This window comes from Clarias gariepinus, chromosome 17 (genome assembly GCF_024256425.1).
Source record: "Clarias gariepinus isolate MV-2021 ecotype Netherlands chromosome 17, CGAR_prim_01v2, whole genome shotgun sequence".
NCBI lineage: Eukaryota > Metazoa > Chordata > Actinopteri > Siluriformes > Clariidae > Clarias > Clarias gariepinus.
The window spans coordinates 23,500,494-23,514,864 of record NC_071116.1 but is presented as its reverse complement, the minus strand read 5'-3'; the positions used below and the strand labels follow the sequence as shown (position 1 = coordinate 23,514,864).

The 14,371-nt window shown below is 37.7% G+C and overlaps 1 protein-coding gene across 2 annotated transcripts; it reads left to right on the top strand.

Annotated features, from left to right (window-relative positions):
• Positions 1 to 456: 456 nt before the first annotated feature.
• Positions 457 to 11,184, top strand: letm2 (leucine zipper-EF-hand containing transmembrane protein 2). 2 transcript variants are annotated; one of them, XM_053476221.1, is made up of 12 exons: positions 486 to 540; positions 725 to 787; positions 1,854 to 1,930; positions 5,332 to 5,749; positions 5,969 to 6,112; positions 6,369 to 6,509; positions 7,307 to 7,510; positions 7,725 to 7,844; positions 8,045 to 8,164; positions 9,276 to 9,362; positions 10,618 to 10,683; positions 11,072 to 11,184. In XM_053476221.1, the coding sequence occupies exons 3-12, from the start codon at positions 1,884 to 1,886 to the stop codon at positions 11,123 to 11,125; spliced, it is 1,401 nt and encodes a 466-aa protein (XP_053332196.1). In that variant the 5' UTR covers positions 486 to 540; positions 725 to 787; positions 1,854 to 1,883; the 3' UTR covers positions 11,126 to 11,184. The 2 variants fall into 2 exon arrangements, with proteins under 2 accessions (XP_053332195.1, XP_053332196.1); XM_053476220.1 differs by having other exon boundaries at positions 457 to 787.
• The last annotated feature ends 3,187 nt before the right edge of the window (positions 11,185 to 14,371 follow it).

The window sequence follows — 14,371 nt, the reverse complement described above, 5'->3', positions numbered from 1 at the left end:
TAGGTTTCCAGATACAGTACTGAAACTATGAGTCAAGTGTGTGTGTGTGTGTGTGTGTGTGTGTGTGTGGTTCCCCAGGCAACAAAACAAGACCGACGTCTGCGTAAACTGACCGCACAAACTGTATGTAATATGACGCTTCATTAAATGACATCCGTTCCCTGAACAGTTTTTCCACCATTTTCTGCTCAAATATGGCACCGATGCTGATCTGAGATCAGGCACTCGATCTTACGCGCGCTATGGTGGGTAATCCCCAGTATCGCATGTTCGGTTCCATGAAAAAGATTGGCCAGTCGTTGCATGACTCTATTGGTTGACTCTTCTGTCAATCACATCCTGTCGTTAAAAAAAACTCCCGACAGCCTATTGGCCAATTGAGACTCAGCTCACTTTTAACTTACATTCTGATTGGTTTCATTTCCTGTCAATCACATTAGGGCTCATCCCTCATCCGGGCATCTCAGCTGTTTCGGCTGTCGATTCTGTCGGTAAGGCCGGTAGCGGGTAGAACTCGGCCTAGTCGGTTATACGCTGCTGGTATGGTCCACTGAGTGCCTTAGCGTCTGATTTTCTCACCTCGACGCTGTATTTTTACAAAAACAGATAACTTTTAAGGAGTTTGAGTATCGTGAATGGCTTATATCGTTTGTAGAAGGATAGTTTTTGCTGGACCTCAAAGAAGAAATTTGACCCTTATTACCAAACTCCATTTTCCTTCCAGCTGCGTCAAATGAATTCCGTCTAAACAACGAGGTCTTTTTAGGACACCTAACATTTCGAAAAGGTATTTGTTTGCTTCACATTTACTTTAGAACTGTCACGTTTCCACAGTAGTTTGCTGGCTGTTTATGAAAATCACGCAATAACGTTGCCGCATGTTTAGACCTTGGGCTGCGTTCCAAATCGATCTATGCTCCCTTTAAATGTGGACTACGTAAAAAGGAACAAAAATTTGCTTCCAGCGCCCTTATTAGTGCCGTATGTATCCGATTGGTACACGTCCGATCATGTAGAGAGTATTGATTATTGCTCGTATCCATGGTGTTGTTGCAGCACTGTAGATGAGTGTAAACTAAAAATATTTTTCAGGTTTGTCTTCTCTTATTGTCACAGATAATGAAATTATTTGTTTAACTGCAAATAATAATTTAGATTTTGTTTATATCACTGGATGTAAGGAATCGAATCCCAAAATGACTCTTTAAAATAATAAGTGCACATCATGTGTCCAATTATTTAGTGTCGTTTAATGTAACATTAACACTTATTCAAATAATTCAGTACAAATTCAAATGCTGTAAAAGGCTCGACAATGAAGGTCAACATTTCTGAAAAGTTTTTATGACGTCATTGTTGAGGATCGTTATATATTAGTACACCTGAGCACTTTGTGCACTTTAGGATTTCTTTGTTTTTCTTTGTTTTCCCCCAGAAATGCTTATATCCTAAAACTACAGGTAGCATATTTTAAGTCAATTTTGATCATTTCTGGTAAAATTATTTAAAGAAGTGAAAATGAGCTTGCAGAGTGTCTTCTGTAATGACAAACAAAGCAGTTTCCTTACTTTTACTTTGCATGTATTTAACATTTATGAAATGGCAGACATGGCTTTCAGTTTGGCTCTGAGCTATGTGAGTCTGTTACCAAATTAGCAAGTAGCAATCTGACAGACACAGACACACGTGTCCAAGTTATTTGGTGTCGTGTGACGTTGCGACACATCACCACAGCAGTGTTTTATCCCCTGTGGGAAACTGAATGACCCTCAGCTCCCTTCTGTCTTTTCCACTCCTGACTTTTTGTTGAATATAAGTCTGACTGTGTGTGTTGTCTATTTATGTTTTGGCAGGACGGCGCGTGCGGTGAGACCACCATCATCATGGCCGTCTTCAGCTCCCAGGTGCTGCTCGCAGTCACCAGATCGAGGTGAGGTCCATTTCAGAGATGTAATGAATTTCGACGTGTGACGATAAACACGCTCTCAGTGTTATGTCGTTAGGGAGGTGATAAGGAGGTGAGGTGACTCGGTGTGTAGCTATTATGTGTTCTAATCTGAGCTTAAATTTGCGTTTACAATGACGCCGTTTGGCAGACGCCCTTGTCCGGAGTAACTTGGGTTGATCTCATTTATACAGCTGAGCAGGTGGGGGAACTGCATCGTGGGTATCAGTAAGCAGCGTAGCATGGTGGTTTAAGCTGGAATTTAAACCTTCAACCTTCTACCCAATAGTACATTCTAAGATGCACTGAGCTACCACTTCACTCTAAAAACAACACGGGATCTGTTTCCGTGTGCTTTTTAAGGGCACTTGTTTTCATCTTTTTTTAAAATCTTTAAAGAAATCACAGCGGACTTCACCTAAACGATTAATAAATTAAACCTGGAGCAGTAATGAGATTTTTATTTAATTTTTTAGTGTTCATAAGCATACATCAGGGCTTAGTGATTTCTCGTGATAAAAGGCTGCACAGGGTACCTAAATGATGTGCTCATTAACTGCAAAACTTCCCTGACTTGCTGAACTAGAATGAACTTATTTTTATTATTATTGTATAAGTAGAAAGTCAGTTTGCATTGGGGTATCTGATAAATGGTCTTACTGCCTTTGCTAGTAATGTCTGAGAAGTTTAATAAAAAAAAAAAGGTGGTGCATTTAAAAATATCTATTTTTAACGCTGCATTAGTTTGTGTTCTGATGAGTTCCTTTCAAACTCAACAAAACTGTCAATAATCTAAACTTTTTGATACAGCAGCCAAACATGATCTCAAAACATTTTTAGGCTTCACTACTAAAGAGATATCGTTTTGGTTTGTGTTTGTCATCTTTCATTTAAAAAAAGCAACAAAACTGCAGTAGAGTCAAAGAAAGAGATTTATAAGCTTTTTGTAATTACATAACGGCTAACAAAATGTCTATTGGCTGTGTTCCACAGCGGATCAAGACCGTTGTATTGTCCGCAAATTTAGCTAATTTATTTATTGTGATAGATAGATAGATAGATAGATAGATAGATACTTTATCAATCCTGAAATTTAAAATTTAATTTGTCACTGAGTGATAGAAATGTAATAGAAAAATTGTTCTTGTATATGTAGACATTTATTATGATATGAAGCTGGGTGTTATCTTTTAACACAGGGGTGTTGTTTGGTGTTTGCTTTTACTTTTGGATTTACTGTTGTGTTTAGGGGATTGCCACATGAAATAGTGTTTTTATTAATACCTAGTGTTTATAGGATGACTGAATGGTGGGGTGTGTTAAAAAAAACCAAAACAAAACATGTAAATGCTAGAGATGTGTGGTGATTCTTTTGTATTGCTGCTGTGACTCCTAAATTTTTATTTATTTGTAAAAACTATTATAAATGCAACATTATACTGCCTCAAATGCCATTTCTCTGTAAACGTACAGGTGGCTCTAAACTGTACCACAGCTTCCTGTGTGGTAGAAGTGAGGCGTTTGCAAAGTTTGTTTAGAATTGTTAAAAAAAAAAAAATTGGAATATTTACAAAACGGTGATACTTACAGAATCACAATGCAGATCGAACCTGCACCTCTGTGTTTTGATATCATATGGAGTGATCCCTGGTGATTTCCATCTCTACTCAATGTGTAAATATACAGTTAGGCCCAAAAATATTTGGACAGTGACACAAGTTTTGTTATTTTAGCTGTTTACGAAAATATTCAGGATACAATTATATAAGCAATATGGGTTTAAAGTGCAGACTCTCAGTTGTAATTTGAGAGTATTCACATCCAAATTGGAGCAAGTGTGTATTAATTAAGCTCTTTAAGACGTAGCCGCCTCTTTTTTTAAGGGACCAAAAGTAATTGGACAAAAGACTCAGAAGGCTGAAAAAAAGGCTGCATGGGCTCTTCCCTCGTTAACCTGTTATCAATTAAGCAGTTTAAAGGTCTGGAGTTGATTCCAGGTGTAGCGTTTGCATTTGGAAGCTGTAGCTGTGAACACACAACATGCAGTCAAAGGAGGTGAAACAGACTATCATGAGGCTGAAAAAAAATAGAGTGCACTGGTGAGCTTGGGAACTCAAAAAGGCCTGGAAGACAACAGTGGTGGATGATCACAGAATCCTTTCCATGGTGAAGAAAGACCCCTTCATAACATCAACTCAAGTGAAGAACACTCTCCAGGAAGTAGGTGTATCAGTATCTAAGTCTACCATGAAGAGGAGATTTCATGAGAGTAAATACAAAGGATTCACCACAGGATGCAAACCATTAATCTGCGTCAAAAATAAAGAGGCCAGAATTGACTTTGGCAAGAAACACCTAAAGAAGCCAGCCCAGTTCTGGAACAGCATTCTTTGGACAGATGAGGCTAAGATCAACCTGTACCAGAATAATGGGAAGTAGAAAGTATGGAAAAGACTTGGAACAGCTAATGATCCAAAGCACACCACAACTTCTGTAAAACATGGTGGAGGCAGAGTGATGGCATGGGCATGCATGGCTTCCAATGGCACTGGGTCACTTGTTTATTGATGATGTGACAAAAGACAGAAGCAGCCAGATGAATTCTGAAGTTATGGGTCTTTTTTGTTTTTTGTTTGTTTTCTATTCATAATTAATTCTCACATTTTGAGCTGTTCAGGTAAACTCTCTAAAATTGACAAATTTCTGGAAAATATCTACAGACATTTACATTACATGTATGCATTTAGCAGACGCCCATTTCCAGAGCAACTTGAATTTTTATCTCATTATACATCTGAGCGGTTAAGGGCCTCACTCAGTGGCTCAACAGGGACAACTTGATGGTCGTGGGATTTGAACCTGGGACCTTCCTGAACTGTAGTCTAAAGCCTTAACTACTGAGCTACCACTCAGCATTTCCTGTGTTTTTGTGGGAATATTTATTTTTCTTCAAATTTTAGGTTTATTGAAGTTCAGTGCCACCTTTTGGACTGTAGAAGATTTTCAGGGGGAAAAAAGATAATTGCTTTGCACAAGACATTAAAATCACCCTTTACAAGAGTTACATAGCATTTTAGTGAAAATACTTTAAGTGTGTTTTAACATTTCAAAACCTGTAAGAAATACAGTTGTTTGAGAAACATTTGACAAACTAGTACTATTATACAGATTTCTTTTTTTTTTCTTATGAAATGTGACTTGGATAAAATTTTGGCCTCAGTTAAAATTTCTGCGTATATAATATGGTTAAATTTTTTTTAATTAAATGTAACCCAATGCAGCCATCTGTCTTTTTAAAGTATCTTATCAGAACTGTTTGCTAAAGAAAGGCTATAATTGATTGTTTTTTGTGTCCAAACTTGTCGCATGTTTTATCTTCTCCTCAGGGGATCGTACTTGCTCTCCAAACGACCACCCTGCTCCCCTCTCTCGTCGTCCTGCATCCGGTATCACATCGCAACGTTGGAGCTCTCGTCCTACAGTGCCCCCAGACCCCTCTATCTTCACATCTCACCCACCACCAGCCCACAGACCTTCTACACCCCCGCTCGGACCCTTCACTCCTCCTGCACATGGCTCCAGGAAGTAAAGAGCACGCCCTCTAATGGTGAAGATGTGAAGGGTGACGTTGTTCCAGAACCCATCAAAGCAGTTGCTCGTAAGTCTCTGGGCCAGAGAGTGCTGGATGAGCTGAAGCATTACTACCACGGCTTCCGGCTGCTGGGAATCGACACGAAGATCGCCGCGCGCATGGTGTGGAGGCTGCTGCATGGACAACAGCTCACACGTAGGGAGCGGAGGCGGGTACGTTCAGGGGAATTTACACACACTGTGGCAGAGTTTCATCACAGACAGACGCTCAGAAAATCGAGAGCTTAGCACTGTGTGTTTGTAGGGCATTATATGATTTAACAATGACCGCATTCGATACTAAAATCTTGTGGAGTTGGTTTCGCATTTACATCATGCTTTAATGTAACGTAACAGCTAATGCAAAGCTGTTTCTCGCCCTCCCCTTTGCAGCTGATGAGGACGTGTGCGGATCTGTTCCGGCTTGTCCCTTTCATGGTATTCATCATTGTCCCCTTCATGGAGTTCCTGCTTCCTGTTTTCCTAAAGCTCTTCCCTGAAATGCTGCCCTCTACTTTCGAAACGGAGTCCAAGAAGGCAAGTAAAAATAACCTGATCTGTTCCTATTTGTGTCCGTCTCTCTTTCTGAGCGAAGAACACACTACGCTACCTAAAATGATGTGATCTCAGGCAGCCTCCTGCTGAACGATACAATACGTTTGTTTATTATAAACTAATTACAGAAACAGGTGACTGTGCTATAGTGCATTGACTCTTCAAATCTTTATTGGCTCAAGTTTGTTTTAAGCTTCAAGCCGGAGCATTTAGAGGTTGAGTTTAATCGTCACTACAGGAGGAGAAGCAGAAGAAGGGACTCGCGGCTAAACTGGAGTTGGCAAAGTTTCTGCAGGAGACGATCGCTGAGATGGCCCGCAGGAACAAAGCAGCTGTGGGAGGAGACGAGACGCAGCAGTTCTCAACTTATGTCCAGCAGGTACGAAGAAATAAATCGAGATGAAGTTGTTTTCTTAAAATCTGTAGTACAATAAAGTAAAAGTTTTAGAAGTTGCACAATGCTACAAATAAGGTTTTTACTCAAACATGAAGTTGGAGCTGTGTGAATTATTATTATTTTTGTTTTTTATGTTGTCCATCAAATTCATTATACAGTTATGATGGCTATACATTTTTAAGCATTTTCCAAGTTTATAAAAACCTTTTTGGTAATTGTGTAGTTTATAATTTTTTTTTTTCCTTACATCTGTGCGATTTAAATAGCTCATGCATCTGTCTTTGCTTATACCGTGACACCATACACTTTTTAAAATGATTTTTTTATTTTTATATTACACCCAAAGCATTATCCAAAAAAAAAAATCAATCAAATGCTTTATACCTTTCCCAGATTTAAAACCAATTTTAAATCAAGTGACTTGTACAAGATGCAGGATAGGACACTCAAAAACCACACACACATTTTTACTGTCAAGAGAAAATCCACCACAATGTTTATCACGCAGAACCCTTCTGTTCATCAAATATATTTTATTTGACTGTAACTCTTTTAAGGAACTTACTTAATTTTGTTGACTCTTTTAAAAAAACAAATGGTTTTAAATTTAATTTTAAACATTTTATCTAGTTTAAGTATTGAATAACAAAAATGACTTGCCAAGAATGTAGCTGTAGAAGCTGGCATGGCATTAAGAAAAGGAGGAATATTACACCTAAATGTAATCTCTGCCTGCGCATAAAGAAACCCTGTATCACCCTCTGGTTGTTCTGGTCCAGGTGAGACACACGGGTGAGCAGCCCACCACGAAAGACATTGTGAAATTCTCCAAGCTTTTCGAGGACGAATTGACGCTGGAGCATTTGGAGCGCCCCCAGCTGGTGGCTCTGTGTAAGCTGCTGGAGCTGCAGCCCATCGGCACCAACAACCTCCTGCGCTTTCAGCTCATGCTACAGCTGCGCAACATCAGAGTCGACGACGAGGTAACGAGCAACTCCGCCTGTGAATGGGGCAGGATGTCCTGTAACGTTGTTAATAAATGGGACAATCTGATCATTTTGGTTCATATATATATATATATATATATATATATATATATATATATAATGATGGTGACAATTATTAAAAGCACTGTACAACTAAAATTGAATTGAATAAAGCATCTTGTTCCTGTGTCCTACTCTCACCTCTGTTTAGATGATCTCTAAGGAAGGAGTCTCAGCAATGACCGTAACGGAGCTTCAGGCTGCGTGTAGGAGTCGAGGGATGAGGTCACTCGGTCTCTCGACAGATCAGCTACGGCTACAACTCCAACAGGTACGTCATCGTAAAGCGCAGTACCTCTGTACAAAAAGTGACCGGCAGTAGGGCATGTATGCGTTAGTAATGAATGCACTTGGAGCAATTTTATTTATTTACTTATTTTGGAATGGATCCACGCTACATTTAATCTCAAACTCTGAACTGTTTACACCTAATAAAGATGCATTAATGCCATTCTGTGTTGTGCGTTACAGTGGCTTGATCTTCACTTGAAGGAAAATGTCCCTCCATCTTTGCTGCTGCTTTCCAGAGCCATGTACCTGACGGACCTCATACCAAAAGCACCTGTTATTCCTCCCGTGCCCAAACTGGAGGTGCGTAGGTTTTAAAAAGCATGCAAAAAAAGTTTTCAGACCCTTTCAGATTTTTCACAGCTTGTTGCATTTCACACTAGATTCAAATCCTTTTTGAAGATTGTGAGATTTGTCATTGTTTAAAAAGATTCAAATTTCCCATTTCCCTAAGTATTCAGATCCATCACCTAGTACACTGAAACCTCGGATTGCGAGCAACGCGGTTTGCGAGTGTTCCGCAATGCATTTTATTTTTACTTTACATCAGTGATTCCGTTAGTGTGTCGCTCAATTAAGTGTCATTAGAGAGAATTCTTGTATATTTTACCAATAAAACTGTGTTTCCATTGTGTGCGCGATTACATGTTCAGGTCTGGTTGTGAATTGTGAAGCTTGTCACAACTTTTTTTCAGGAGTTTCTTCCTTTTTTCTTGACGGAATTGTTCAAGCTCAAAATGTCGGTACACAACGTCATGTTCCGGTCTTTCTGGACACCAGGGAGACGCTTTATTACCCCTTTTCCACCAAAGTGAACGGGGATGCTAATTTATGTCTGGTGCCAGTGCCGGTTCAGAGCCAGTTCGATAGTGAACCTCTGGTCCGGACTCTGGCTTGGCCGCTCCATGACCTTCATACTGTTGTCGTGAAGACACTCCTGTGTTTGCATAGCGTTATGCTTTGGGTCGTTTTCTGGTTGAAATGATAAACCGCCTCCCCAGCATGAGATCCTGAAAACTAAGATTTTTACTCTAAATCTAGCTCTTTATTTTTCTGCATCCATTTTTCCAGTGTTTTAAGATCAATAAATTATTTTGTGTTTTACATCAATATTATTTTTTTTTCCCGCGTATTCCAATTGGGGTGAGAGTGCAGGGTAAGGGGACTGAGCCTGGGAAATTGTCATCTGTCCACTGGATTTTGCTTCTCATAGTCTAAGAGTTTTCTATTTTATTGTTTTTTTTTTTTTGTTTGTTTTTTTGTCCAGATGTAGCTTGCATCTAATCTGTGAGACTCAGTTTTTTGGTCTTGGAATGCCAGGAATCTGCTTACACACACAAACAATTGATGAGATGTTTCTAAGATCAGCTGAATGTTATGTAATGTAACGTGTGTGTGTGTGTGTGTGTAATAGAAGTCTCCTGTTGAGAGTGAAGCAAAGTCCGTTTCCTCTCCTGTGGAAATGCTGATTGACTCCGCCCCCGTCATCAAGGACAAGAAGGTTAGTAAGTTCTTTTCAGTATTTGTAAAAGGATTCTCTTTGCAAATTTCACAGTGATCATCATTGTCGTGGAAAAAAAAAAACCCACAAAATTTTCGGTGTTGAAACTCCTTTACAGCCAAGGATGATAAATTAGACCAGTTACCGCAAAACTGCGCAATCTGGCAACAGAGCTGGCTCAAATTTCCTCAGCCTGACAAAGTTAATTTTTGATTCTGGCTGTTTCTTTTGCAGAATGTCAATAACTATTACTTTATATAAGGTTTGACCTGCAAGTGCGGCCCCTTGTGGTGCATACTGTATAAGATCTGGAAGTTCTGGAGTATTATTAAAAGCCTTAATTGACTTGATTTCTTTTTCCAAAACAACACCAAATTCGTCAGTTAATACATTTTTGGTTATTTAATCTTTAAATCTGTAATTAATGTCTTGGGATTGTGCCACCCGAACTGTAAGTAAAACTTTAAATGACAAACGTGTGTCTTGTTCTTAGTAATGAGTAATTGATTATTGATTTAACAATTGACTTGTAGAGAGATGTGTGAAATTTGTGACCATAGTCTAGAGCAGGAGTTGGCAACCTTAAAACACTCAAAGGTTTCCCACAGAAAAGAACATTTAACATCTTAAATAAAAAAAAATTTTTATTTATTTTTTATTTTTATGTATAAAAAAAGCTATAATGTGTTGCATTTATTAAATCAATTAATTGCTACAGAGAAAACAATTTTATTTCTGCAATGAAACAAAAACATTTTGAACTCAGTAGGGAAAAAAAAACAGTGGATTGAAGTTTACTTTCAAACCAAATACTCAGTCAATTTGTGCTTTTTAAATGAAGTGCAGAACTTAAAATATCCACCTGCAGCAAACCAGTAATGGTGTCTGCTTCTGAGCCTGAACTAATAAAAAAGAAAAAGAAAAAAAGGAGCATTTACATAAACCGTGTGCTGGCGGTTGTGACATTTTTTTAAACAACAAATGTTACAAAATCACCATATTTAATCTTCAAATTTAGAATTACATTTAAAATAAACTACTGAATTAAAATAAATTTAAATAAAATACTAATTATTTATTTTCCAAAGCCACAGGGAGCCGCAGCAGAGGAATGAAAGAACCACATGCGGCTCCGCACTCGCGGCTCTGCACTCCCCTAGTCTAGAATGTGTAATATTTAAAGTGTTGTATGGATTTCAGTGTCATTATGTTAATCTAATCTGTTTAAATGCTGTTTTTTTTCTGTGTATCTCAGGCAGAGGAACTGGCAGATAAACAGCGTGAGTTGGAAATGCCATCTCCAGAAGCTCAGTTAATCCATGTAAGTGTGTCTGTGTGTGTGTGTTGTGTTGCTTAAATAAAGCAACAAAATATGCCGTGAACTGATTAAGTCTCCCAAAATCTACACAATCCCCTTTCTGTGATGCAACCAGAGTTGCTAATTCTGCCGCACCCTGCTGGAAGAGGACGGCAGTAAAATCAGAGCTAAACAGTACTCATCATTACAAAAACCAAATTTCTCACAAAATCTTTTAGTCACATGACCAGTAGCCTTCCAAATCTCCTCATTACCACTGAAGCCCTTGAATTACACACCACACACATGCACCGAGTTAGAGCTGTTTAAAAAAAGCTAGGAAATGCAGTTAATTGGATACAGCTGCTGTGTAGCTGCTCATCTCTGTTTTTGTTTTTTTTCTTTCTGTCAGGCGAAAGGAGCAGAACTGGCGCAGAAATCCAAGATCAGTGCTAATGGACTTTAATGGACGACTTCTGAAAAATTCTCTCACTTTCTTTTTCTGTCTCTATGAAAACACATACACACTCCAGAATCTCAGCGATGGACTCTGAAGCACCTGTACCCTTTTCTTGTGCAGATGTTTACAAAAAAATAGAGAAATAGAACGTGAGGTGAGGGTCAAAGAGAGGTGCTTATGAACATACAGCTACAGGTTAATTTTCCATTTTTAGCATGTATATTTGTAAATAAAGTGTAAAATATTGCTGCCCCATTATTATTATTAATATTATTATGAAGACTCGCTCCTCTGTCAGATGCTCAGCCGTGCCGTATGTAACCCATGCAGCCGAGAATCAGTTCGTTTTTATTTTGCGTGCCGGAGTGAAGGCAGGTCGTTTTTCATTTCTTTTATGGACGGAACCTCAAGTTGACTCAAGTTATATGAAATCTTCAGGCATTGTAAAATGAAATAAACATGCCTTCAGTCGTGCACTCGGCTTTTCAGACTGTCACAGTTAAGTGTGATCGTAAAGGATTTATATTTTGTAGCAGAAACTAAGCAGCTGTCTTTTTCACTATGTAAAGATCAGTGTTTGTACTTTACCTGAAGTGTATACTGTATGTTTTAGTATGGATGTAAAAAAGATTGGAGACACGTTAAAGCCCTAATCAGGAGTCTGCAAAATGTGTTTTGAAAAAGCTTTAAGACATTGGTTACAGATTTTGTTCTCAAATAAAGATAAAAACTTCTAAACCTATGACATAACAATCAATGCACAAAACACAGCAGTTCAGAATAACTGTGCAATCTATATATTTGTATATCTGTCTATGCCTGTATAGAAGTATATAGATGTACATGATATAAAAAAACATTATTCAGTATTTGTACGGTATTCATAAAACAATGTTTTATTATCATTTAGAATTGTGATGTATGTATAAAAGCATTTTTATGATTTGAAATCAAAAACTACATACGGTTGACCACCCAGTTAACCCGAGAAACTTCCCTGTGAGCTTGAATCAATCCAACGGAGCTGCTTGACAAGATTATTTTTTTGCTGTTTATTTGTTCTATTTTTTTTGTGACACAAGCGTGTTTAAGTATTTATTAGAGCCAGCGTTTTAATTTAGCTGTGAAACTAATTTCACCATATTTTATTACTAATATAATTATTATGTAATATTGGTGCTGCACAGTTAATTACCTACAAACCATTAGCGAAATATAGATCCTAACAGTTGTTTTATTTAAAAAATCTGCAGTTTATGACCAATAATAAACACAGTCTGGAAGTTTGTGAATGATGCTATATAATATATTTTTAAAAATATTATTTTTTTTTTATTGTTTTGAGGTGTTAAATAAATGTTGGCAAACATCCTCTTAATGATATCATCTGTACTATTATTTGCCATTAGCCTTAATAAATGTATCATTTTATATTACAATTTTTATATTTTAATAATTGCATTTATATTATTTTAATAATTACAGTTTAAGTCGCAATATCTGACATAATCGCAGCTTTTTTTTTTTTTATTGTGCAGCCATAAGTAATATAAATAATTATATATACATAATTGTTTAAACATTTAAGCATGCACATTAATGTTCTCATCAGCAATCCCACCTTGGTTGTGACTTACACACCGGCCTTTGACACCATTTTACCTCCTGGTGAATATTCGCAGATGTGTCTTTCAACCACTCATGTGCTGTGTCTTGAAATCACTCACTATTTATTGTTTACTATATAAAATGTGTGAACAGTATATAGTGCATTATGATTAACAATGTAGTGCACTATTTTGTTGAATGAGAATTCTTTTGAGATTTAGTAAAATAAGGATTTAAACATATAATTGCACTATATGGTAAACACGCATACAAGCAGAGCATGAAGTCTTTTCCTGATTGTGTGCAAACATAACTTGAGAACTGTGCTGGGTAGAAACATGCTTGTTATGGCATAATGTTAAATGTTATAGCAATAATCTGTATGTTTGTTCCTAGCATAGGTTTTGTGTAATATGTTAAAAATCAGAGAAAGACTTGATGCTCACACTGTATACGGTCAGAAACAGACTAAGCCATGACCCCGAGTGTTGGCAAGCTCTTTTTTTTTAACCGGGTATGACCAGGTTTTGATTCCTCATTGGGGCTTTAAGTAAAGTTGTGTTAATGTTACTGTACAATACATACAGTATACACAGTAGTGGCAACCAAGGGCTTGTTGAAACTGGACTGTCTTTTGTCTTTAGCTTCAGTTTCGTTTTGAATGTTTCCAAAGAATCGAAGCAACACACACGTGCGCGTTTGTGTGAATTTTGATGGCTTCAGACTCTAGTTAAAATAGAAGAAGAAAAAAAACGTAGTGTAAGCCACTGTGTGATCCTAAATTACTGTGTTAGTAATAAGATTGCCGAAACTGTGTGTGCTGGATGTTTAATAAAACAATCCAGCTGAATCAGCTGATGATTTTTAAATAAGGTTTATTTTTTAACACCATGTGCCATTTTGAGTCGGACCTTCAAAACCTTAATGCGTTTCTTTCATCACTGTGTCCGGGAAATTTGAAGTGCTTATATGACCAACCCTGTGTTTTAATGTTTTAAACATCTTGCTTGTCAATTTCCTCTCATGAAGTCTGAATCACATTCTTATAGTTAGCGGATTAGTACACGTTTAAGTGATGCAGGTTTTAACCATAGGGGAAGTCGGCTCTGGTGTTAAAGTATGGAAGGACGGACTGGAAAAATAAACAAGCATTTACCAGTGTAACACTGAGGCTTTGTATTTTGTGTGTAAGGGGTCAGGGGTAGCTCAGTGGTTAGAGCATTGGACTACATTTTGGAAGGTCCCAGGTTCAAATCCCAAAACCACCAAGGTGTCCCTGTTGGGCCCTTGAGCAGGGCCCTTGAGTAAAGGCCCATTAACTCTCCACTGCTCAGATGTATAATGAAATGTAAGTCGCTCTGCATAAGGGCGTCTGCTAAATGCATAAATGTTGTTTTTACTGTTAAGGTAAAATTATATTTATGCACAAAAAATAAATAAATAAAAAAAGAGTGTTTTGGAGAAGCCAATGTCTTGTATTTAATTGTGTTTGACAGCTAAGTTGAAAACCTGTTTAAAAAAAAATGTAAGCTTCCATGGTTAGTTGTGTTTTCCCCCATAGAACACATTAATGTATTCTTGAATACTAATTAGCTTTTATTTGACGGTAATTATCGTCATTGTATCCAGAGTGGGGCAAAGTGC

Coding starts and splice junctions, on each gene's coding strand:
- letm2 (XM_053476220.1), top strand. CDS start 1,884: ATGGCCGTCTTCAGCTCCCAGGTGCTGCTCGCAGTCACCAGATCGAG. Junction 6,113..6,368: donor TCGAAACGGAGTCCAAGAAG/GCAAGTAAAAAT, acceptor TCGTCACTACAG/GAGGAGAAGCAGAAGAAGGG. Junction 10,684..11,071: donor CAGAAGCTCAGTTAATCCAT/GTAAGTGTGTCT, acceptor TCTTTCTGTCAG/GCGAAAGGAGCAGAACTGGC.